The sequence below is a fragment of the Strix aluco genome, chromosome 3 (assembly GCF_031877795.1).
Source record: "Strix aluco isolate bStrAlu1 chromosome 3, bStrAlu1.hap1, whole genome shotgun sequence".
Classification (NCBI taxonomy): Eukaryota; Metazoa; Chordata; class Aves; order Strigiformes; family Strigidae; genus Strix; species Strix aluco.
Genome location: NC_133933.1, coordinates 133,187,520 through 133,213,928, shown reverse-complemented (window position 1 = coordinate 133,213,928; position 26,409 = coordinate 133,187,520). Strand labels below are relative to the sequence as shown.

Below are 26,409 nucleotides of genomic sequence, written 5' to 3'. Positions count from 1 at the left end.
TAAAGCGAATACAGTGGACAGGCAATGGAGAATCCAGGTACCTGTTTTCTCCAATATCCTAAAGTACCCATTACAAAGCTGTTGTAATTTTTTTTCTAGATTGGGGCATTTCTGATTGTTTCTACCCCCCTCTGGGAGTCTGGTAAAGGTATGCTGGCTACCCGCCATGTAAATGCAAATTTTTGTTTTGCCTTCTTCCCCTAAGGGAAAAACCATGTCTTTGACATGTAGCACTGCCAGCCAAGGACGTGCAGGGACTTGCAGCCTAGTCGTTAAGGCTGCATTGTTGGGGTCTGCCGCTGACAATGGGGCTCTATTTAAGCACTTAAATGCCCATAATGGCCTGTTCAACGCCACCTCCCCCTCTGGTTTACTGACTGGCCAAACAGGAAAATTGGGGGGGGGGGGGGGGGGGGGGGGGCGAGTTCGTTCTGGAAGTAATCTGTCGTTTTTCTAAATCTGCAATAGAAAGCTGCTTAGCAACTTATTTACTTACTTCTAGCAAGTTATAGTACTACTTATAGTATTTTTTAATATTGCTAAGGATCCTGCTTGCCCAGACTGTTCTGTGGAATTTTACCAAGGACTGCCGTGTTCATCAAAACAAAGCAGTTTACTGTGAAAATCTACCAAGAACTGCAGTGTTCAGCAAAATATCATGTTTTTGTCCTCGAGGGAACAGGTGTGCTCTAACTAGTTGGGCCTCGGTAATGAGTAAAGATAGACATATACAGATGGTAGAAGTTTCATTGCTTCCCTTAAATAAGATAGCATGAGTAAACCGGCTGAAAAACACTTTTGTTGTTCAAGAAATTGGCTAAGAGAATCTGCGCATGCTCCGGGGAAAAAACAAGGTGAGAAAGACTACGAGCCTTCCTCCAAAGACCCCGAAGACGCCCCCCAGGAGGCAATGCGCAGGTGCAAAGATAACATAAACTGCTGACACCAGCCTCTAGAACTAACCCAGCCTTACTCATGCATATGTATGTTTGTGTTATGTAATCCAGTGAATAAGTGTATCCACACTCTGTAACGTTTTGGTAAAATGTGCTGGTGGTGTGCAAGGTTTGTGGAGAAATCCCCTTGCACCCCGGCCGGAGTAAAACATACCTGCTTTATAACTCCATTTGTAGAGTCTTCTTCTGCGAATCAAAGGCCACTGCAGATCCACTGCAAGCAGCAGGGAAAACGACAGTACAGCGAGGCCTGTGCTGGTCATTATCAGCATCCCGTGGTGCTGACGGCTGCAGTCTCTGTTGTGGCATAACTTCGTCAGCCAGAGCTTTCTGGGGGGAGGCAGAGTAAAGTCCACGACCCCCACGGCTCCCGCAATGCCGACACAGCAGCTGAGGTACTGGCACCCACGGGCACACCACCCCCCAGCCCGGGGCAGTCCCTTGCCAGCTCTAAACCCCCCCCCCCCCCGCTTTCCTGCCTCCCTCCACCCTGCAAGGGCATTTCAGATGCCCTCTCGGACTGTCCCTTCAAACCACCCAACCACGCAACCCACTGAGCACGACCACTGAGCCCTAAAAGCCCTGACCACTGCAAAATTACCTTCTCCTCTTCTTCAGGAGCGCTGCGGCCGGAGTAAAGCAGCAGGCGCTCGGGATGGCCTTGAAGCCTGGGGCAACTTTCTCACGCCTGTGGTAGCTCACCGCCCTGGATGTGACAGCTGTGACTCCAGAACTGCACAACGGTTTGAGGTGGGAAGGGAACTCTTGCAGGTCATCTGGTCCAACCACGCCCTGGAACTAAAAAGTAGCCACAGCGAACAAAAGAGGGGACGATTTAAAAAGACAGAGAGGGCATTAAGGAAAGAGAAAAACTCACTAAAAAGACACTGAAGGGAAAAAGAACATTTTAAAAGCAACAGGCATTGGTGAAATAAAGGAAAAAATGATCACACAGGGATACTGAACTAGAACAGAGGCACAGAAAAGAAAATTTAAAAAGCGGCAGCGCTAAGGAAACACGAAATAGCGACAGCAAACTAAAAGACGTAGAATGAAAATTTAAAAAGCGACGACACTAAGCGCAGAGATGGAAGATGAAAAAAAGGAGGGAGAGGCAGGACAAAAGCACAGAGAGAAATGAGAAAAGGGAGCAGTAGGACAAGAGAGAGAAAGTGAGAAAGGAAGGGGGAGCAGGACAGAAGAATAAAGAAGAGGAGAGGTCTAGGAAAGGGGCGGGGGCGGCAGAAATAACAGCAGCATGGAAAAAAGAGGTCCAGGTGACGGGCAGGAAAGGACCGGGATGCACAAGACGTGTGACAGGGCCCTGAAGGCCCAGGACTCACCGCAGCTCTCGTTCTCGGCACTGCCGGGAGAATTTGACGGGTCAGATGCTTCTTTCTCCTTCCTTCCTCCTGCCCCTCTTCTTCTTCTGAAACTCCAGTCGCCTGGCTGTCCTCACCCTAAAAGAATACGCGGGTGTCTCTCACCTCTTACAAGACCAGGCTTCCGACACACGCAGCCTCGCTTGCTCGTGCACTACGCGGCCGTACCGCGCTTGGGGTGACGCACGCAGACCCTGGGTGCACGCTGGCGGTCTGACTGTGAAGAGGGCTCCTTCCTCACGCAGAGAGGCAGGCTCTCTCTTCCTGCACTGGGAGGCGGGTGCTGCACAGATGGTCTTGATTTTCTCTTTCTTCCGCTTTCTCTGGTCTCTCCAGCTTCAGCCGCGGCAGCTCCTGTCCGCTGTCCACAGCCGGGAAGGGCTCCGCCTGTCCCTTTTTGCCCCCGTGCCGTGAGAAGCACAAGGCCGGGCAGAGACACCCCACACAAGCCCGAGGTGGGCGCAGTCAACAGCACCCCAGGGCAGGAACAGACAAGCGCAGCCTCAGCACGGCCTCTGGAAGAGGGAAAGAAACAGCACTGACCATTATTGCTGTAGATCGCACGTGGCCGGAGCCCCACCTTCCACGTCCCACCGCGCAGCAAGGCATCACAGACCCCATGGACACCTACCAAGGTGCGTGTCCCGTGCAGAGAGCCCACGGGGCACCACAGAGACGGGGGGAAGGCACCGCATACAAGACAGAACACAGACACCACAAATGACACAAGGACACTGACACAGGCCAGAACATGCACGTCCTGTGGGACAGACCCTGCTCTCTTCCCACAGACTTAAGGAAGCCTAAATAGCCCTCTCCACAGCCCTGAATGGTAGAGCCTCTGCTGGCCCCACCCTACCCACGGCTTTTGCCCCTTGACTTACCTTTCAGAGAGCACGCTCCAGAATCCATCCTCATCAGGAGCACATCATCTCACTGGGATGCTCCCGCATTCACCAGGTTCCTCTCCATCACCTGCAAGACAGAGAGCTGCCAGTCACCGCAGACGTGGAGTTTGGCCTGGTGCACGCCGGCCTCCCAAGCTTCGGGGTCCCATGCCACCCCGACACCCACCCCCTCCTTTCCCCCGCAGCCCCCAGGGCCCTCCCACACCCCTCCACCTCTCACCTGCCTGCAAAACCAGCCAAACTGCATTCTGCTTTTGGCCCCCAAACCAGCTGCCTTAGTGTCTCTTTATGAGCCCAAAAACCTGCCTGCTGAGCCTCTTCTCAAGTCCAAAAAATGCACGACTTGACCTCTGTTTCTGAGCCCAAAGCCACACAACTCCATCTGTTTCAGAGCCCCTCAATCAGCCACACGCGTCTGTTCTCAAGTCCCAGGAAGGCAAAACGTTGCCTCCATTTCTGGCCCACGGCACAGCTCACCCCGTCTGCTCTCTGACCCCCTCCGCAGTCCCCACGGGCGATGCCGAGGGGTGGGGGGGGGGTGGTGGGGGGGGAGAATGCAGCCACTCCACAGCCCTGCACTCCCAGAGACGCACGGGCAGCTTTGGGAAGCGCTTGGGGATTGCGGCACTTCCGGGAGCAGCCACCGCGCATGCGCACTGCCGGGGCACGGGCACACCGGTCCTGGGGGAGCCGCGGGCAGCCCGCGGGAAACCGCACGAACCCGCCACAAAACCGCCCCTCGCGCTGCGCCGCGGGGCCGCGCCGGTAGCGAGGACTGTGCCGTGCCGCGCGCGGCCGGGAGCGACGCAGCTGCCGGGCAGCCGAGTGCGCAAAAACTACAGCTCCCGGCGTGCCCCGGGGAGCCAACAGGGCCGACCGGAAGCCCCGCTCACGTGACTACAGCGCCCGCCCGTCGCCCACGCACCCGGAAGCCCGGCCCCGCGCGGCCCCGGGAAGCGCCGCCGCCGCCCGGCCCCGACCCGGAGCGGCTTCTGCCGCCGGTTCCGCCGCACCGCGCGGCCCCCCCGTCGCGGCTTTACCCGGCAGCCGCCTGGCGACCGACCGCGCGGCCCCGCTCACCTTCTCTCTGCTGCTCCCGCGGCTCGCACCGGCTCCTCCTCCAGCACCGCCCCGGACGGGGAAGGGCCGCTGCCCGCAGCCTCACTGCCCGCCCCTGGGGCTCCTCCAGCCCGGCCCACGCTCCCCCCCTCCCCGCGGTAACTCTAGCGAGCAGCGCCGGGATTAATGCCAGGCAGCGTATCCTCAGTGCAGCCTCTGGAAGAGGGCAAGAGGCAGCAGCACTGACCGTTATTGCCGTAGATCGCCCTCGGCACTTGTTCACGGGCGGCACCGGCGCTGCCGTTCCGCGCTTTGCGCTCCGAGCACCCACCGACAGCGCGCACGGAGGGAGGGCGGCACTTCCCGAGCATGACCCCGGGCTGCAGTACCCGTCTTTAACCACAGGGTGGCAGCACAGAACACGGCAAACAGCCGCGCCGCTCCGCCAGCCCGGCCCCGCGCTGCAGTACCGACATTTGCCCGCCGGGCGGCGCCATCGCCCCATCCCGCCCCTCGGAGCAGTTCCCGGCAGCAGAAATGACGCCCGCAGCAGCCCCCTTCTACCATCCCAACGCGGCAACTGCTCCCCGGGCGGACAGGGCTCGCGTTCCCCGGCCCCGGCAGCGCCGGCAGCAGACACTGCAGAGAGAGTTTTCACCCCGGCGGCAGCACAGCGGGTGCTGAAGGCAGCAGGGCACAGACGGAAAGCTGCTTTGTGCCAGGGGGGCGGCTGCACTCACAGCAAACAGCACGGCCGAGCAGAGCCGGTGCCAGCGGCGGAGCTGCACAGCAGCGATGACACCCTGGGGACCCGCGGGCTCTGCGGGGCTGTTTGCACCTTTCCTCACCTCTGGGCTACCGGTGCTCTGCTCTCCTCCCCCGGCATCCACACGAAGCTCCCTGGGCAGGGCCTGTCCCTTCGAGAAGAGACGCCGCACAAAGTTCCTCCCCAGCCTGCCCTCCAGCGCGCAGCGAGCCGGGCGGCAGGGAAAGCAGAGAGGCCCGTTGGGCTGGGAGATGTCCTCAGCAGGGGACCGCAGAGCCCGGGAGGGTCCGTCTTTGCTCCGGGCAGCCGCGGAGCCCCGTGCTCCTTGCCGCTCCCGCCAGCGAGCACTTTGCTGCCTGCAACACGCAATACTTGGTCGGCTGGAGGGGCTCTTCTGCCACTGGGTCAGGCGAGCAGCTCAGTGCCTTCGGCTGCCTGATTCACCTCCTTAAAACACGCACTTCAACCCTCGCTTTCTTTAATTGAGACCCCTCTAGCTATCTCCTGGCCTGCCAGCCGTTTTCAGCTAGCAACACAGCTGACATACAGTGCTGGTGGAAATCGAGCGGTCATCTTGCTTTGATGGCAAAAGGCTTTTGTAACTCGGACGTCTGACCTGTCAGCAGGACTGCAAGGCAAGAAATATGCCTTTACTCGAACAAGCAAGACACCGGCCAAATAGCTGTGCACAGCCATACGCGGCTGCCTGGGACCGACACCTTTTTCTGCTAAAACCAGAGCACAGCTCCCTCGGGAAGAGCCATCGGCAGCGCAGAACGTCCCTCCGCTTGCCCTGCGCCCGGTGCCCGGAGAACAGCCTCTTCCTCTGACTGGAGCGGGCAGCGGCCTGTTGGCGTACCAGCCCCTCGCCCCCGAGAAAGCGGCTGCCTGTAGCAGCGGCAGAACCGCTGCTGCCCAAAGGGGAGAGGAAGGACTTGGGCTAAAGTTCTCCAGACTGCCTGTGTCCCACGCGCAGTTGATGGCCTCGGCAGCCCAGACACAGGGCAAAGCCGACAGAAGGAACCTAAGAAGGAACCCCAGGGTGTGTAGCAGCTTCTGCAACAACCGTACTTTCCCAGCCCAGCTGGGCAGAGGAAGGGGCAGGAGAAGGGCCGGCGGGTCCCTTCAGAGGCAGAACGGCTGCAGGTTGTGCCGGGGCCGTTTAGCTCTTTCTCTTTGGCAGAGTTACGTCCCAGAGGTCGGCAGACGGGTCTGCGGGCACAGCGTGAGCACTGCTGCTTACAGAGCAACAGGCACTAGAAAGCAGCAGTGAAGAACGAGGACGGCCCATCGGGATGGTGGCAGTAACAAGGAGAGACTAAAGCATCAGCCGGGCAGGGCTGGCAACTCACCTCATGTCATGGTTTGAGCCCAGCTGGACACTGAGCACCACACAACCGCTCACTCACACCCCCCACCAGCGGGACGGGGAAAGAACGGGAAGGGGAACGTGAGAAAACTCATGGGTTGAGATACAAATAGTTTAATAAAAGAAAAAACCACCACACACCCACCTTTTGTGGGGGGAAAAAACCTCACGCGGGGTGGGGGGGGGGGGGGAACCTGGGGCAGACACGGCAGCGGGGTCTGTGTGTGGGTAGAAACGCGCGTGGGGGGACACGGGTGGGGATGACCCGCACCAGGGAGTCCACCCGGGATAACCTGCAGCAGATCACTCACCTGGGACAACCCCAACAGATGATCCACTCTGGAGAACTGACCCTCACCGGATAATCCACACCAGAGAACCCCCAGCAATGCCCCTCAAACAGCCACCGTCTCACCCCAGATTTTCCCCAAATTGGGTCTGGGGTTTTTATTTGCTTTTCTGCAATACAAAAATCGGGTTTTTTGCTTTTCCAAAATATTCAATTTTATTTTTTTTCAGCACTTCTCCACAACATCAAAATTGGTGATTTTTGGTTTTGTGCATGAAAATGGTGGGTTTTCTGCTTTCCAGCTGCACCACTCCAGGCAGGTTTGGCTTTCCCAGGAGCCCCAAATTGAAGTTTTTTTTCCAAAAAAACCCTGGTTTTTTTCCCTCCCGTTTCAGACCCTGAATCAGGGTGCTTGGGGTATATTTGTGCCGTGGCAGCGACACAGGGCTGGCCCCGTGGTCAGGGGGTTAGCGGCTGCCAGAGAAACCTGGCCCGGGGGGAACCCGTCGAGCATCAGAAGATGCTGACAACAACACACCTGAAAAACAAAAACCCCAAATCCTATTCCAGCATCTTGAAAAACTAACACAGAAGAAAGTTCCGTCAGAACAAGGGACAGGATAGCAGTGGAGCTCGGGGAGGACTCTGCGTGAACAGGTCAGCTCCACATACAACACACCCTGGCAAGGCCAGAGCAATTTCAACTCCTCAAATCACCAGCAAGGCCGATCGATACGATCCCGAGCACATTCTGCCCATAAAAACAAACGCTCTTGCTGGCGTCGGAATGTCTCATCCCGTCCTTACAGCAGGGCTGCAGGGAGGGAACCCTGCGAGGCTGCAGGACGAGGTCGTACCGTTATCACAACCTACAGCTGACGGATCCGCCGCGACAGCCGCAGCCCTTGCGCTGCTGCTGCTGCACATCCTGCTTGCTGGGTCAATAAAATCAGAAGTGAAGTGTAAAACTTTAAAGAGTAAAACAGAAAATAAAGCTCAGTCCTTCATTCTTTAGTGTAAAAGTGGGCATATGCTTATAGAAGTGTTTTTATTAGATGTGCAAGTATTTGATTTTCCTTTTGCATTCCCTGAACTCGCCCAGCTGTGAGCTGATACCATTAGACTGTCTATCTCCAAAATACACACGGACAACTTGACGAGGGGGGGGGGGTTTGGTGTGTTCCATAATTAGCAGGGACGTCTGGCCAGCTGCACTGCCCAAGAGAGACGCTGCTGAACTGCTGACAGACACCCCCGTCCCACCGAAGGGGCTTGATCCCTCAGCTGCCGCCACGCTGCACCCAGGCATGGCCAGTACCGGCTCTGCCCCCTGGCCCTTCGCCCCGGAGGTGGCACCGGCCATGCCCGGTGGTGCCGCCGGGAAAGTCTCGTCGGGTCTCTGTGTCCTTGTCTACCTTCCTGTGAGCGCTCAGCCACAGAAAGGCCTTTGTTCTACGTTACCTACAGCTACACAGCCAGTACACTGCCATGCACACTGCAGTTCTCAGCCGAATCAAGCCAGATTCTTTTTATCACTTTCCCTCCCAGGAACTTTCTTTACTCAAGATGTTCCCAGGAGGCAGCTGTATTGTGTCTGTGGAATGTAATTAAGATGCACTTGCTGTGCATCCATCGAGGTGGGCTGTAAGCATAGAAAAAAAAGTCTCACGTTAGAAAGGTGAAATGAAATTTCCTGCTACGAACCATCACACATTTGTTAGTACATAAAATATATTTAATTAAAACCAAAACATCAAACACTAGATTGGTGAAGTTTCATGCAGCAGAGATTTCAATTGTGTCCTGGCTGCAGCAGACACCTGCCTGCACAAGGTGAACAGAAGCCACTTTTGGAGACCACTAAGTACTCTAGATGCTCATGCTCTCAGAGCTCAAAATCCAAGCTCTCAACAGGCACACCTGAAGAATCTGGAGCGAAAGTAGTGCCATCTGGTTCCTTCAGCTCCAGGAAGTCACCATGGCAGATGGCCAAATGTGCAGTCAGTTGGATACAAGACCTTCAACTCGCATGACCAACAGTTACTGCAGGAAGGAAGATTTTATATCAGAGGAAGCTGTTCACAGATAGAAGACTTCACGTACAGTTCCATGCAAGATTCTTTATGCTGTTCCTTTACTTTTAACTCCGTTACAAGGGATGCCAAATCCTCTATTTCTGAAGGTCTCATTCATTTGGGTTGCTGCTTCTCTGGTATTTCACCCGCGTCTCTTGCATAAAGTTTCTGAAGGCTGGTTCTTCATGACTCTCCTCAGTAACTGGGGAAACAAATCCACAGTTACAGCACTATTTCACTTGTTCTACTTGTGTTACTAAAGAAAGTGTCATGGTTTGAACTCGGCCAGTAGCCAATCAGCACATGGCCAGTCATTTACTCCACACCCCACCCTGCCCCGTGAAATAGGGGAGGGCCAAAAAAAAGAAATTTGTAGGTTGAAAAAAAAAAAAATTAGTAACAAAACAACAGTAACAATAGTAAGTCTGAACGGGTAATATACAATGCAGTTACACAGCAGGTACACCGCCCACCCCCAGCAACGATCCCGACCGCACCAGACATTCCACCACGCTGACCAGGAAAATGGAAACGAGAGAGCACGTCTCCTTTAGATACTGAGCATGACGTCACATGATGTGGAATACTCCAGTGACAGATCCGGCAGGCCCTCCAGCTGTGCTCCCTCTCAGCCCAAGGAAAGTTAACTCTATCCTGGCCAAAACCAGGACAGAAAGCTAGAGTCAAGCGAGTCAGAGCAACACATAAATTCTGTTTGATCTTCCACCTCATTACAAGGCAAAAGAAATAAGTGATCCTAAAAATCAGTGGAACAGGGAAAGACTGAAGATTAGGTCTGTGAGCTATATAAGAGAAAAAAAAAAAAATAAAAATCACGCACTGTGAGAACTTAGAAGATTGCTCCAAGACACAGGAAAAGAAGAGAGCCAGGGACAGAAACCGTAAGGCCAAAAAGATGATGAAACACACTGTTGTCACGTCCCGCTCAGACGAGGGGGACAAGTGACTCAGATTTGTAAATCCCCAACGGAGTGGACAGCGGTGAGACAAGCCTCAAAGTCCAGACATTTATTAACTTCCCACAATGTACTAATTGGATACATGATAACTGGCTGAGTATATAACGAGTTGTGGCAAGCAATACAGTGTGCCTTGTGTTGCTTAACGGCAGTGAAGGAAAAGGGGAAAAAGGAAAGGAGGGAGATGGAGGGAGCAGAGGAATAGAGATCACTGCTCTGGGCTCCTCCATCCCGCCAGCGAGGGTTCCAGGAGGCATCTGCCTTCTTCACTTCACTCTCCGACCCCCCCTCTCCTTGCCCCCCCTCAATTTATACCCCCTCTCCTTGGGTCCGTCCCCTAGGTCGACCCACACACCTACGTATCCTGTGGATGGGGAGGGGTCAGGTGTTTCATGGGATGATGTAATTAGCATGATCTTGTTAGTCTTCGTTAGCATATCCAGGGTGTTCACTTTAATACACCTTCCGTGGATCACGAAGCAAAGGTCGTTCACCGGACAGATGCCCCTTGAGACTTGACCAGGTACCCCAGAGCAGAACCGTCCTGTCCCCACAGGGCTCCCCCCTCCAGCTGCCTCCTGTGTCACTGCGGCAGCCTCATCAGCTTCGACCTCCCCACCACCCACCCCGGCACTGGAGTTTCATTCCTTGCGAGTGCTTGAGACATTCCTCAGCTCGGAAGCCTCCACTCCCCCCGCTATCCTTCATCTCTTGCTCAGGCTGTTGTTCTCAGTCTTTGTTTCTCGCAGGCCTGTTTCTTTCAGGACCTGTTTTTACAAGTGTCTCACAGCGGTGTGTTAATCAGGTTCTGAGGTCACTGCATGCTCCGAGCATAGTAAGTTGTCTAGTTTATGCATGTTATACACCTATTAAAAATAATTACTGGAATATAAAATTTACAGTTGAACTTTCACAAAGGTTAGAGAGTGGTATCACTGGACTAAGGATTGCAGCTGGGCTTCTGCTTCGGATTCAGACACCTGTATTTAGGTGACTGAATGTTTGCTTGTCTCCTAGGCTCTCATTAGAGTCAATCCACTTAATAAGATACGCAAGGGTTTTCCTGACTAGACAGGCAGCTTTTAGACCAGATCAGATCCCTCATTCCCTTACCTTCATGGTCAATGTCATCGGTATCACTCTCCCTCTCTTCTTCTTCATCAAGAGTTCCTCGTGTTAGGATCAGCTCAGAGGGACTCATTGCAGAAGCATCATCAGACCCTTGAAGGGAACAGGAATGGCTATACACAAAACTGCAGGCTAACAAACAAGTAAGTTAGCTCATGCCCTGACAATTTCTATAAACATAGCAATTAATTCCTACTCCAAAGGGACAGAAAGCTGTTCCTGGATTCCAAAGATACAGGACAGACTGCATCAGCACCATACTCAACCTCACATAAGGCAACAGTTCAACCACCAGCAGAGCCTTCTCATATTCTAATTTGACTGTTTCACCTTTCCTAGTACTTCACTTCTAGTACGTCCACTGCTTTATCTACCACAGCAGGGTTTCTTCTGCTTGTGTCCAACTGACACACAGAAGAGCCAAGTCTGAACCATCCCACAGGAACTAAAGCCCCATTCCTCCTTACTAACATTGAAGCTGCTTTCATGTTTTTGCTGGGAAGACAGAAAAGCACTGTATGACTTCTCAAGGCAGACTCTTCAGACAACTTCTGCTGTAAATACAATCTTCCTAGTAAGATACCTGCAAGCGTGTTGCCCTGCATACACACGCTGCCCATGTCCTTCCACAAGTGTTCCAGCTGCTCTCTCTTTTCTTTATTTTGAGCTTTCTCCTGTAGGTACAAAGTTACATGTGGATTCTGAGTACATTTAAAACATCAGTAGAAGAGCAATCTCACTCAATACCAGCAGTCTGACCCACAGCCAGAAAGCAGAAGTCAGTAAGCTGGTCTTACATTACAACTAAGGTTACACAGAACTTTTGGATCATCATGGAAAACAACCTCCAGCACGATGGACTTCAAGAACATTTTTAGTAGCATCAGGAAGCCAAACTCAGTGAAGTTGTGCCTGCAGAGAACTGTCCTGTGGACAGCCAGAACTCAAGGTGAGCAGAACTACTGATTTTGGTACTGCAATTCAGTCTTCATTACTGTCTAAGTGAAAACAGTGCACTTGACTGTGCAGAAAGATACACTGATATTCTCAACAAACCACTTTGGAAAGTTATTTTTAAAAAAGTCTCTATCCTTCTGAATGGAAGATAGAAAAATATTTCCCAATCATTTTCTCACAATTTGCCCAAATAATAAGCACTAAAAAACTGAGCAACATCTGTTTTACAAAACATCTTTATTTTTGTGAAGATATGCTTCACCAAATCTAGGGAAGAAAACACATGGTGAGCTTTAGGATAGGAGTTTTTCCACAACGAGTATGATTAGTAAATCAAATATCAGACCCTCCCAACACAGAGGCAATTGTGTGCATAAAAGTGACCCCAAGATACACTGTCCAGGTATACAATAATTAAAAGTACTTACCAGTGTTTTCCTCAGGCGCTCATATTCTGGACGATATTCTCTGAAAAGACAGAGTGCATTCAGTCTGAATACATGATTTATATTAAGTAAGAATCATCTTGGAGGCTTGTTTCTAACCAAAAAAGTTTTCATCAAATCATAGCACGGTTTGGGTGGGAAGGGACCTTACAGCCCACCCAGTCCCACCCCCTGCCCCGGGCAGGGACACCTTCCACTAGCCCAGGTTGCCCAAAGCCCCGTCCAACCTGGCTTTGAACCCTTCCAGGGAGGGGGCAGCCACAGCTTCTCTGGGCAACCTGTGCCAGAGCCTCACCCCCGCCACAGGGAAGAATTTCTTCTTAATATCTAATCTAAATCTCCCCTGTTTCAGTTTAAAACCATTTCCCCTCGTCCTATCCCTACCCCCCTGATGAAGAGTCCCTCCCCCCTTTCTGTAGCCCCTTTAAGTACTGGAAGGTCGCTCTAAAGTCTCCCTGGAGCCTTTTCTAGGCTTTCATGTTTGAGGAACACCTCAGAAAGACTAATGGTACTTTTTACCCAGATTTGAATTCTGAAACCAATGGATGCAAAATAAGTGAACATACTTCATTAAAATAGCAAACTTTTCTCACACCATCTTCTTGGATAAGAAATTAAACCAGCTCGATTGAGATAGTCATTTCACTGCTGTACCTAATCAGCAGATCTATCACTTTCCTCTAATCACTGACATGACTTTCTCTCCATCAGTACTTGTGCCTCAATGGGATCTCATACAGAAACTGTTCATAGACTTGCAAACTAATGTACCACTATGGGACCTTTGAAATATTTCTTTAATGAAGCAAGGATAACGCGGATATGGATAGCCTCTTCTAAGAATCATGGAACGGTCTGGGTTGAAAGGGACTTTCAAAGATCATCTGGTCTAACCTCCCCTTGCCACAGGAAGGGACATCTCTCACCAGATCAGGTTGCTCAAAGCCCCGTCCAGCCTGACCTGGAACGCTTCCAATGACGGGGCATCCACAGCTGCTCTGGGCAACCCACTGCAGTGTCTCACCACCCTCATCGTAAAAATTTCTCCCTTATGTCCAATCTAACCCCACCCTCTTTCAGTTTAAAGCCGTTGTCCCTTGTCCTGTCACTACAGACCTTGGTAGAAAGTCTCTCTCTGTCTTATAAGCCCCCTTTAAATACAGAAAGGCCGCAATAAGGTCTCCCTGAAGCCTTCTCTTCTGCAGGCTGAACAGCCCCACCTCTCTCAGCCTGTCTTCACAGCAGAGGTGTTCCAGACCTCTGATTGTTTCTGTGGCCTCCTCTGGGCCCGCTCTGACAGGTCCATGTCTTTCCCGTACCGTGGGCCAGAGCTGGACCCAGTGCTCCAGGCAGGGTACCACGAGAGCAGAGTAGAGGGGCAGAATCCCCTCCCTCGAACTCCTGGCCAGGCTTCTTCTGATGCAGCCCAGGATACGACCACCTTTCTGGGCTGCAAGCACGGTCTGGTGGCTTATAAGAAACCTTTAACTAGAGTTTCATTATGTAGGCAGTGTATCCCAGAATAATTGTTAGGTTACGTGGTAAAACTCCTCAGCACCTCCAAAGAGCACAGAGACACATTTGGAGGGGGGAAGCACAAATAATACCCTGCCCAGATACTCCCAGGCCCATCACGGGAGAGCTGTCAAACCATCAGAGCCATTCTCAACAAGCCCAGAGGAACACAGGGGCACGTGGCAGGCAGGGAATCCAAATTAAGGGCTCAGAGGAAGGGATACCTACCCCAGCTGGCCCAGGAGAACCATGAGCCCCATGGTCTGGGCATTAAACCCATCACCAGGGCTCGCCGGGAGCTCTCCGGGTCACCTCGCGGGCACAGAGGGGTGGCTGCCTGGGGGTGGGGGACACATTATGGGATGCAGGGAAAGAGCACTTGGGGAAAGCACAGAATTTACTATGTGATGTTTAGGGGAGCAACCAAAGGTGAAAAAAGGGAGGGATTTAGGAGATTTGGGGAGTAACAACTGTGGGAAATAGAGGGATAAAGGAATAAATGTGTCTATTTATGCACGTCTGCATGTAAGCAGAGTCTAGGCGGTATGCAGACCTGCATGCATGACCAGGCCAGACTAATCAGACCTAGGAGCATGAAGTTGTAGCAGCTTCTCTCCAGCTATCCAATCCAGCATGATATATTTTACTCTAACAATAATCTATGGTCTGGTTTATGTATTTCCAAGTTATCCAAGTTACTGGATTTACTTTCTAATGCTATAGAGCAGCCTGGCAGTATTTCATAGGGAGGAATCCAGTAAGGAGCAAATTTTCAAAGAATTATTGAATTTCAACTTGCTCATCTATTCAGTCTGTCAAGTTGATCCGCTAACTTCCTGAGGATAATTCAAATCCTGATCACTGTACAGAATCAGAGGAAAAAAATTACTTCAGAGATTTGCTGGCACAGACAGCTTTTACTTTTTTGACTGAATAGTTAGCACAAAAATTCACCACTGAATAGTTCCTTTTGACTGCTGCTTTTTATGCTGACTCTTGTACTTAAGTTTATTAGAAACCCTAGACTACCTTGGCTGTGAAAAGTGAATAGTCCTTCAAATCAAAGGAGTGGGCTCATGAATCAGTAACTTCAGCAAATATTCACTGAGTCAGGGACCAATGGTTACCACCTTACCTCTCATACTCATCTACAGCTTTAGAAAGCTGAACAAAGAAGTCATCCAGTCCTGTGCCAAGCACAGCAGAAACACCAACCACCTGGAAAAGAAAACCATATACCAGAACTGAAGAGTAACCAAACCAAGTTTTTAGGTAACTGATGGATGATCAGAGCTGAAAAGACTAAGCAGTATCTTAAAAAAACCCAAAAAACCAAACCAACAAACAAACAAAAACCTAAACCAAAAAAACCAGGGGACTAATGATACCCATTTACTCGTTACAGTGACATAAGAGACAAATTTTACCATGGGGCGGGTAGCAACAGTTAAAAAAAAGAAAACCTGACTCTTCACCCATCCTTGTACCTCCAATCTCAATACCCCACAACAAACATACTTAAGACAATACAATGCCTAAACATAATGAACAAGATAGGGCAATTCAAAAGAAAGGTCATGCCTTTCTTCTGTTCACTTGGTTATTGTTAATAATCCAGGTTCTCATTCTGAACCTAGTACTGCAAGCGGTTGGTATGACTGCTGCAATATCAGTGTACTAGAACTAAAGAACAAAGCAGCCCACAGGAACTGACCTTTTGCCTCTGAAGTTGTAACACTTTGTATTTAGCTGAAGCACATTTTAAAAGGTACCCAATCCAACCCCCAGAACAGCAAGAGACAGAGAACTAAATCAGTTACTATGGCAATACATTCAAAATGCACATCTGCTTTCCAATGGGAACTTGTCTATCATTACAATTCTGGCTCTTTGTTCTGCTTTTATTAAATCAATTATCTAAAAATATCTTTAATTAAGACTATTACTAGCCAGTACTTGTTGACCCTTAAGAATCTTACATCCTCTAATGAAAATTCTTCCTCTTTTTCATCAGCAAGACAGTCTTAACTACTCACTTTCAAACATAAGACTTTTTCCAACACAGCCTTGGATTTTATCAATAGTACAGTAAATATGCAGACAATCAAGCATTCCAAAGGATTTTAAGCATTAGCCTAGGCACTGTGCCAATATACACTAATATTTATACTTTCATTGCACTTAAGTACCCTCTGCACATGTCCTGCTTCCCAATCTACTCTTCTAATAGGTTTGACATGCGTACAAACAGTTGATTAGCAAATAAGGACTAGGAAGTACTTTAGTCCTGTTTTGAAATACTGTGTATTGTTCCACATAGGGCACTTATTGTGTTTTGGCTAAATTATCACTATAGTAATGGAATAATTTATTTTCATGCCTCTCTTGTAATAGGCAAAAAGCCAATAGCTTGCTGCTTCTTAAGTAAAAGCTGATGAAAAACACATTTAGCTGAACTCTTTTAGCACGCACCATGGGATCATTAACATCCTCCAGTGTATAGTGCTGTCAGAGAAAGCGAATGGATTTGTCCTCTCAAAACCTGGTAAGTGGAAAAAACCCACTTTTTCTTGTGTCAGCAAACATACAGGATCTTTGTTTGGTTTTGAGATTCTTTCCCTTCTTCCTACATAGTAAATTGCCCAAGTGTACTTGGCACTTTCAGAACAAGAAGAATTCTCTCAGATGGGAGACACTGCAACACAGAACATTACCTCTTACCAGCCTATCTTCGCTTTCTTCTGATGATTAATCACAACTTAGTATTAAATGATTCGGGCTGCCAATCACTATGACAAGCAACTAGTTACTTTATGTTCAAACCAGCAAATTCTCAACCCCAATGCAAGGCTGATCAACAGACTGCAGTTCAAAAGGGTAGTGCAAAGCAGGTATTTATATACATCAATAATATCCTCCTTGAGCTTTCTCTTCTCAAGGCTTTATGAGAGGTAGTAAAAAAAGGAAGATTCTTACCTTCAGTGAACTGTAAAACTCATCCAACACTAGACTCATAGAACGAGTCAGGTTACTGACATAGGATGTCTCTTGATTCAGGGCATCCTGGAAAGTCTCAAAGTCCTGCATCCATTCTACTGCAAAACTGTGGTCAATTATGTCAGTCTGGAAGGAAAAGAGAAAACTTTCAGAAGTAATAATGATGAATTCTTAGCCTTAGGCTGTTAAGTGGACAAATAAAAAATTTCCATTTTAAACTTACTTTCAAAATATTCAGCCCTGGTCTGAAGTTTTCCAAGCTCTGTTTTTATCAAACCAACTACTTGAATACAGGAACAGAAGACAAACAACCACTATCCCTGTTTTAAGAAAGCATGTTTAAGGAAACAATTGCAAGTCTAAAGGCTTCTAAGGTTTACCAGAAATGGGCATCTAAAAATTGCATACTGTACAAGAAAGTTTAAGTTGTAAATATTGGCTTGTGTGATTGAGGCCAGACAAGAACAGTCCTCACTGAAGATCCCATCCTTCCTTGATTGGCCTGGGGGTCAGGGGGGTGAGGGCGCCATAGGCAACAGCCTACAGGATCTTTATAAAAAACGAGCTGTGCTCTGACCTGAAGTTACAATCTGAACTCAGTGCAAGATGATGAACACAAACAGATGAGATGGTTCCATAATTTTACATGGATTAGCACGCAAGCAGTCTGTTAAAGAGTTTTATAAACATCTCTTACCACATGTATATCCACTATTATCACAATATACAGGTGTCTAAAACTCTGATGTATTTAATTTCCCAGCACCAATGGGAAGGAGGAAAATAGGTAAAGTACTGCCTAGCATTACTCAAGAGATTTAAGACCCTGAATCCACCAAGGGTCAAACCTGTCTATTTAGAGTTAGCTTGATTAAATTCTATAAATAAAATCAAATCAACTCCATGAATTACATTATTTTTTTCCTCTGCAAATCTTAACATTCCTTAAATCTATGTGTTTGTCACAGCACACATATCGGTTCCTTGGGATTCTTCCATTCTTATAAAGTCAATTTTAAAATGCTTGTCAAAAATTCTTCAAATGCTCTTGATTTTACTTTTTACCAAAGGCTAAATATCCGATCAAAACAAAGTTTAAAGTTATGAATCCTACGCCTTGGGCCTACCTTTCCTTACATATACTGATGAAGTCCCATTTCTTTAAGTCTTTCAAAAAATATATTTTTTTTAAGAGAGAATAATTTCTCTACCTCATACCTTTTTTCTACTGAAAAAGCTTAACAGCTTGTTTTAAAATTACTCTCTAGACCTAGAAAGAAAACAGTGTACAAAAACTTGCTAAGTAAGCAAGCAGATACCAGAGACATGCATGGTTTGGGTGACTGGGAAGATGTATGCAGCTGGAGGGAGGTAAAATTTCCCGAAGCATGGGTTTTCTAGAGGAAGTGTATGGGGTAGACGTGTGCACACACACAAAGCTTGTCATGTTGGGGAGCAACTCCTTGAGTACAAAGGATGTCTGTGGGGAAAGGGAAGAGTACTCACACTAAAAATCTAATGGGATTCTTTTAATAGGTGAAATTGTTATGTTTAAAGAGGTGGTTAGCTGTTAAGCTCAAAAGCATTCCTTTAAGGCTACAAGTACCTTACACAGCAGTGGAAGTGTATCCTTAGGCTCGGAAGTATCTGCTTTCTGGCAAATACTGGCATATTTTTAGTGTCACTGATCAGGACCAAGCACCTTTTGTTAAGTTCTGCCTGCTACAACGTATAGGACACCTTCCTCAAAACAGGCAGGTGTTACACAACTCCCACTGTGAGTCATCAGCCTGTTGCTGAGTAGAAATAATTAATGATTAACACAATTGTTCTGAGGAAGCAGGGGACACATTCAGTAATGAACTTACCCTTATGTTATAAAGGTAAGTTTCCCTACAGCCTAGGGTTAAGGTGAAAAACATTTTTCAAATTGTTAGTATCATCTCTAACTTGAATGGTTGGGTGTAACTGCCCATCCCTGATTCTTTTTGTGCATGTGTATACCAGATTAAACACCCCTGTTAGATTCAGTTTTCAGCCTGCAGCTCCCTCCCAGCCTCTCTCTCCTAGAAAATCTATTATTGTAGCAAGACAAAGACACTACAGCAAAGCAAGCTAAACAGAACAATGTTCCACTAGGACATAGAAACTATAGCTTTAACTTACTTTGTTCATGACAACAATGAAAGGTAGCTTTGTCTTGTACAGGATACTGGCAGGGGTGGAAAACAAAACAAAAACCACAAAAAACCATTAAAAATTAATTTAAATCTCACTAGAATGGAAAGCAAATCGAGCTTAAGGCAGACAAGACTTGTGCAAAACTGAATACATTTGACTTCAAAAGATAGTAATTTTCCTCTGCATGAACTAGAAGGTAATTTTCACCCAGATTCTGATTAGCATAGTTGAACAAAATATCCCCCCCCAGATGTAAGCACATATCTGTAAGATATAAAATCTCCTTCTACACACCCAGTTGGTTTTGATTACTATTTTCTGTGACTCTCAGAACCCAGTTTTTAACTCTCTCTACATTTTATAGTTATTTTGACTCAAACCTTAGGTTCTGAGGTATTATTGGTGAACTGAGGAATGAATTCAAGTAACTCAAAACATCTATAAAGCAAAACTACCTTGAAACACGAGCTTAGATATTCATTTCACTGTATATATTCTAGCATCTTTTGCTCAACACTAATGTCAGAAAATGCAGCATGTAATAAGACACGTTTTGCATTCTCCTATCACAGTGATGGAGCTTTTGACCTTGGTACAAGGATTGGTATGTTTTTTGAAAACTTTTTACCAACATTTACCATGAATTATGACAGCTGTAGATATGTTGATCTTTACATAGGTATTTAGTCCCTGGTTTAACATGAAACACATAAATCCATGTACGAGGAGGAATACAATAAATCAAGAACTCCATTCTATGCTAAGCTCCAAACAAATCTTGAAGAATCACCGAAAGTATTACCAATATTAAAAAAATAGAATAAAATATTATCTGTTTACAAGAAGCATCTTAAACTAGGCTATCTTGATACGTCTTAGATAAATGATTTTATAAGCAACAGGCAGTGTTGATGTAACTCGCCTTCATCACATTAAGGTATCATGGATTATTTAATTCTTTCAGTGTGAGTTTTGGCCCAATGACCTCCAGATGTCCATTAGCACCTAAATTATTTTGCTTATCCAATGGGAAAACCACTAAGACAGAGAATAACCAAAACAGCAGATTAAGTGGTTATGAGGCATCAAACTGGACTTGCAGCCCAGAAAGCCAACCGTATGCTGGGCTGCCTCAGAAGAAGCCTGGCCAGGAGTTCGAGGGAGGGGATTCTGCCCCTCTACTCTGCTCTCGTGGTACCCTGCCTGGAGCACTGGGTCCAGCTCTGGCCCACGGTACGGGAAAGACATGGACCTGTTAGAGCGGGCCCAGAGGAGGCCACAGAAACAATCAGAGGTCTGGAACACCTCTGCTGTGAAGACAGGCTGAGAGAGGTGGGGCTGTTCAGCCTGCAGAAGAGAAGGCTTCAGGGAGACCTTTGTGAGAGATGGATGACTTGTAAAAACAGGCTTGCAAGAAACAAAGACTGAGAACAACAGCCTGAGCAAGAGCTGAAGGATAGCGGGGGGAGTGGAGGCTTCCGAGCTGAGGAATGTCTCAAGCACTCGCAAGGAATGAAACTCCAGTGCCGGGGTGGGTGGAGGGGAGGTCGAAGCTGATGAGGCTGCCCCAGTGACACAGGAGGCAGCTGGAGGGGGGAGCCCTGTGGGGACAGGACGGTTCTGCTCTGGGGTACCTGGTCAAGTCTCAAGGGGCATCTGTCCGGTGAACGACCTTTGCTTCGTGATCCACGGAAGGTGTATTAAAGTGAACACCCTGGATATGCTAACGAAGACTAACAAGATCATGCTAATTACATCATCCCATGAAACACCTGACCCCTCCCCATCCACGGGATACGTAGGTGTGTGGGTCGACCTAGGGGACGGACCCAAGGAGAGGGGGTATAAATTGGGGGGGGGGCAAAGCGGGGGGGGCCCCAGAGAGTGCAGTGAAGCGAAGAAGATGTCTGCCTCCCAGAACCCTCACTGGAGGGGTCGACGCAGGAACTCAGAGCAGTGATCTCTATTCCTCTGCTCCCTCCATCTCCCTCCTTTCCTTTTTCCCCTTTTCCTTCACTGCCGTTAAGCAACACAAGGCACACTGTATTGCTTGCCACAACTCGTTATATACTCAGCCAGTTATCATGTATCCAATTAGTACATTGTGGGAAGTTAATAAATGTCTGGACTTTGAGACTTGTCTCACCGCTGTCCACTCCGTTGGGGATTTACGAATCTGAGTCACTTGTCCCCCTCGTCTGAGCGGGACTTGACAACCTTATTGCGGCCTTTCTGTATTTAAAGGGGGCTTATAAGACAGAGAGAGACTTTCTACCAAGGTCTGTAGTGACAGGACAAGGGACAACGGCTTTAAACTGAAAGAGGGTGGGGTTAGATTGGACATAAGGGAGAAATTTTTACGATGAGGGTGGTGAGACACTGCAGTGGGTTGCCCAGAGCAGCTGTGGATGCCCCGTCATTGGAAGCGTTCCAGGTCAGGCTGGACGGGGCTTTGAGCAACCTGATCTGGTGAGAGATGTCTGTTCCTGTGGAAGGGGAGGTGGACTAGGTGGTCTTTAAAGGTCCATTTCAACCCAAACCATTCTATGATTCCCCTCCAAAGTAAGCATCAAAGAGACACAGCAGTCAAAGCAGATGCACTGCATTTTCAGCTTTTCTTACCTGCAGGCATACAACATGTTGGACATAAAGGTGATAGGGTTAGTACTGCGAGAGGTGTCCATCACATAAACAACAACCGAAGGAAAAGAGGAAGCCTAGAAACACAAAGTAAAAGATATTTTAATTAGAAGTACATGCTGTCAACAGTCACTTCATTCACACAGCCTCACTGTCAAATCACGTAGAAAACACTTACCAAGGCCTCAGTTATGATGGTTCCTGATGCTGACCAGGTGAACACCTCAATTTGCCCTGGTGTGTCAATAATAACATACCTGGTAAGAGGTCACCCCGGACAAACAATAAGGGAAAATCAGTTAAGCACAAGGTCCTGTTCTGACTAGATTACCACAAGCACATAACGGCAAATCACATGATTATTCTGTTACGCATCAGAAAAGCTTCTCCCAAACAGTGACAAGATTTGTGGGCATGCCTGAAAATTTCTTGTGTGAATTTTGTAACTAAGAAGCACATATCATGTTCAGACTCTATTAAAGTTGAAGGCATCAATCTGACAGACACTCAGTTCTGCAAACTCTTCAGAAGAAGAATTAATTGTTGCCTAATTGAACTGTGCATGAGAAAAAATGACAGTCTAATGGAAGACAAGAAAAGCAGAACTGGAATCAGCAGACATTTCTTCGATGTATCCGAAGAAAGTCTAGTTTATCTAATTCCACGCTCTTTTCCACATAAAATTTATACCAAGGCTGAAAAACAACTAGAAAACATGCAGAGAACCTTTTTAGATTTCACATGGTTTTCCCACACTGATCCCAGAAAAGTAGAACTTGGTAGAATTTACTCACTTGGATGCATTCTGTCTTTTTTCAATAAACTTCATCACCTGATTGAAAAAAGAAGGAATATACTTTGTATTTAGGCTCAAAACAGGAAACTTTCATAATCATTTCATAACAGAAACTACACTATCTTGCACAGCTGCATGTATGTATCAACTGAAGATTAAAGCCTCTAAGTTTTTCAATGTGTGAAGATGCCCTACTAAGGAAGGGTGGAAAATGCTCAGACACTGCATAGGTCAAGGACAATCTTGATTTTGTCTGTGTTCAAGTACCTGGCTAAAGAAATGGAATAACAAATGCAGTTGTCGCCCACCTTTTCACTAAGAGATTGTGCACTGTCTCTATCTCTCGCTTACGTTCCATCCCAGCACTGATTTAGCATTATGACTTAAGAGCGGTCCATTACTAAATAACACTAGGGAAACTTAACTCATTTCCTGAAGTGAGCTTCCCTACTTCAAAATCACAGCATTCGTGTGAAAGATTTTATAGCGAACGTCATGCAACAGAACAGTTATGTACAGAGACCAAAGAACATTCTGTACACGTGGCTTTTAAATTTTACTTTTAAAAAAGCTGAAAAACTGGAATCTCTCAAATGAAAGCTAATGCACTTTGGCTGCTTTGTAAAGGACATGGCTCTGTACGGAGAACGCTCTAACGCCAAAGACATATGAGGAGGCTAACCAACCGCAGTGCTCTCTGAGACTCCAAATACACAAAAAGCCCCACAGTCTCCCAGCACAGCATCACATAGGAACAACCTCGTACCTGATCAAATCTTGTAGCAAAGAGATTGAGAGAGGTCACTATCCCACCATTTGGGCCCAGTCCGTATCTAGACACTTCATTTAGGAAAGCAGATGATTATGCATGTTAAATATCTTGCAGCAAGAGACAGGACCCCTAATACACAATTAAGTAATTAAGTGATGCAGTAGCGTAACAAACACAAAGTGGTCTCCCTCTTGCCCAAACACATGTGACTGACAAGAGAAAAAGGGGCTATGCTGTAGCTTCCCCTTGCCATTATTCAAGCATTATCATTATGGTTGGACTAGATGATCTTCAAGGTCTTTTCCAACCTAGATGATTCCATGATTCGGTGATTCCGGACAAAGAGAAAATACACGTACGTGTATACATCAAAGCCATCTTTGTCTTTCCAAAAAGATTTACAACACGGCCTGTAACTCGGAATTTAACAATGTCCTGAATGCACTTAATTTTAAGCATTTATACTTCAAAAGGTAATTAAAAGATTTCTTGCACAAATACATTTCAGCAGAATTTAAATGATAATGGGAATCAATACTGTAAAGATACTTGAAGTGCCAGCTTAAAGATGAAGATTTCAAAATCCTTTTTTATGCATAAAGATCTGTATACAAATTATGTTCAAAGAAACAAAGATATTTAATGTTTTTTAACTGCACAAGAACCAGCACTGATTCATCAGTACATACTGCCTCACAGGGCCACTACTCTCCATACTCAAACATGAGGCCAGGGACCCTCCTCAAGCATTATTTAATGAGATGCTTAAACTCCAGTAATGGCCAACAGTAAAGCAAATAATACACCTACATACCAAATGGAAACCTATATGTCGATGTTTTGTTGGTAACTCCAAATCAAACAGCAGTCAAAATCAAGAATCCTATCCCCCACCATCTTTATTCCTGTCTAAAATACTAAATTTGTGAGTCACGCTAGCAAGTCACCCAAACACTGCATATCATCCCCATTTGCATAAGCTATTACTTAGGAGACAACAGACCTCCATACCCCTCTGGAAATGCAGTCATTTTAGTGTAATGTTACTGAACTACAGTCACCAAAATACTGTGCAGCAAGAGCCAACAGTCCAACGTCTTTGAGATTCAGAAAGACAACAATGGTTTGTGGTCAAATGATGTAGAAATAGTTCTTTTCTCCACCTACTACAGGCAAATAGGAATTTGCACATTTGTGTATAACAAAATTTGTACGTGATTTTAATTATAGATAAATTATTTATATACATTTTTAAATATAAATAATTTTTAAAACATGGGGAAAAGGCTGCTGGCTTCCACAAAGAAATATAGAAGCTCTTTGAAAGAACAACAGGAAAAAAAAAATTGTGGGCAGAGTGCCTATCATTTGTAAAAACGTACTCTTAGGCGGAATCACTTTTATTCCAGGCAAAAATGACCTAGAGAGTACCAAATCTTGTAGAACATACGCTTCTAACCTCACATGCAAGAAATACGTAGTCAAAAACTTCTGATCTTCACGTAACATTCTGCATTACTGCGATCCCCAACAACTCCTGCCCCCTTCATCGCACTGTGCAGCAATGACAGACTATGTTCACAAAATCTGAGAATCCAAATATCATTATTCAGACAAAAAAAGGATACTGTTTCATGACTTCTTTGTACTTCACAGTGTCTCTAATATCTAGAGGAGGAAGACATATAAATAGTCTTAGGACATCACTTTTAAAATATCCTTCTTCGATTTGCTGATAGGTGAAAGCCCTTCTTTTTCTAGCTAGTCTCCTTTTGTCTCAAATCTAGCATCAACATGAAAAATCTCCCAAGCAGATTAAACAAAATCTAATATTAGCTACCCTCTCAAGATACATATGAAACTCTATGTGAAACACCACCAATTTAGGGATTTAACAGTAACTGCTGCAGTTAATTTTTACTGTCAGCTGGTTAACACCGTATACAAACCTAGCTGTACTATTAGAGACCCAGCACTGGAACAGATACCCTGATTATTCATCTGACATCAACAACACAACGCTGGTATCCACACTGCCTTTCTTACCCTCTGAAAAGGCAGGCTGACAAACTTTAGAAACCTTAATAGACGGGACCCTCAGAAACCTAATGATTGCTAAGCCCTTTGGAACGACTAAACATAATGTCTGTTTTATTGTTAAGGTATTTTCTCTAAAATTCATGTCTTTTAAAGAGCTTTAAAGAAGTTATTTGGTAGCACACATGGCTACCACCGTTCTGGATGTAGGAAACCAGATTGAATCTACTAATGTGTTCATTGCTGACAAAGAAAACAAACCCACGGGAACCCAAACACATCAAATCACACCAGATGATGCAAAAAATGTATGAATGCAATGAAAGAATGCCTTCAGTCCTAAAAATTCAGTTGTTAAAGATTGGTAGAAGAAAAGAGCCAAATTTAATTTAAAAAAATATAGTCCTTCTTGTGTTAGGACTTGGAATCTCTTGAAGAGGATAGAAGCAACCTAGCCAAACACCTCACGTAACCCATCCCCTGGCTTCCGCGAGACGTATGAAAAGCAGTGAACCACAACCGGGTTTATTTCTTTACGGCAAAACAGAGTCGCTTTCTGCCGGCGGACCCCCCCAGCGCGCCGCCCGCCGGCCCGGCGGCACTCACCGATGTTGGCGGGGAAGGGCAGGCCGCGCACGGCGGGGTCCAGGTTGATCACGTACGGCGGGCAGCGCTGCCCGTGCAGGTGGGCCGCCAGGCGCTGAGGGGACACGAGGAGGCGTCAGGCCCCGCTGGACACGGAGGCAGCGCTGGGGGAAACCGGCATCTCCCCGCAGCGCTCCCCCGCCGCCCCTCACCTGCACGAAGGTGGTTTTCCCGGAGCCGGCCATGCCCAGCACCAGCACGCACACCGGGGCCGCTGCCGCCGCTGCCGCCAGCTCCTCACTCGCCGCCGCCATCTTCCCGACTCTCCCTTGTCCTTCCGGGCCGCAGGGCGCGGCCCCACAGCGCCCCGCCATGACGTGAGCAGGGCCCGGCCGTCGCCCTGCTGCCGCCGACCCAGCGCGCACCGCGGCCTCCCCGCGCCGGGCGGCCCGCTCGGGGCCCGGGGGCAGCCGGCAGCCGCCGCCGCGGGGGCCCGGGGCTGGCTGACAACCCCCCCGCAGGCCCCGGGGCCCGCCGCCGCCGCGCGGGGGCGGCCGGAAGCGGGGGGGCG

General features: G+C 47.7%; 2 protein-coding genes across 4 annotated transcripts; both read right to left on the bottom strand.

Moving 5' to 3' along the window:
- Positions 1 to 8: 8 nt before the first annotated feature.
- On the bottom strand, positions 9 to 4,802 carry LOC141921650 (uncharacterized). Its single transcript, XM_074820574.1, has 7 exons — positions 4,780 to 4,802; positions 4,553 to 4,698; positions 3,840 to 3,902; positions 2,507 to 2,574; positions 2,300 to 2,416; positions 1,558 to 1,754; positions 9 to 1,286 (listed from the first exon to the last, which is right to left on the bottom strand). The coding sequence occupies exons 1-7, from the start codon at positions 4,800 to 4,802 to the stop codon at positions 995 to 997; spliced, it is 906 nt and encodes a 301-aa protein (XP_074676675.1). The 3' UTR covers positions 9 to 994.
- Positions 4,803 to 6,918: 2,116 nt separating this feature from the next.
- GPN1 (GPN-loop GTPase 1) lies at positions 6,919 to 26,361 on the bottom strand. 3 transcript variants are annotated; one of them, XM_074820489.1, is made up of 14 exons: positions 26,051 to 26,282; positions 25,860 to 25,953; positions 24,845 to 24,884; positions 23,211 to 23,277; positions 22,443 to 22,480; positions 21,827 to 21,905; positions 21,631 to 21,725; positions 18,994 to 19,039; positions 16,807 to 16,953; positions 14,966 to 15,048; positions 12,298 to 12,337; positions 11,496 to 11,586; positions 10,898 to 11,005; positions 6,919 to 9,006 (listed from the first exon to the last, which is right to left on the bottom strand). In XM_074820489.1, exons 1-14 carry the CDS (start codon positions 26,210 to 26,212, stop codon positions 8,915 to 8,917), a joined length of 1,182 nt encoding a protein of 393 aa, XP_074676590.1. In that variant the 5' UTR covers positions 26,213 to 26,282; the 3' UTR covers positions 6,919 to 8,914. The 3 variants fall into 3 exon arrangements, with proteins under 3 accessions (XP_074676590.1, XP_074676591.1, XP_074676592.1); XM_074820490.1 differs by lacking the exon at positions 24,845 to 24,884 and having other exon boundaries at positions 23,211 to 23,284; positions 26,051 to 26,361; XM_074820491.1 differs by lacking the exons at positions 23,211 to 23,277; positions 24,845 to 24,884; positions 26,051 to 26,282.
- Between the last annotated feature and the right edge of the window lie 48 nt (positions 26,362 to 26,409).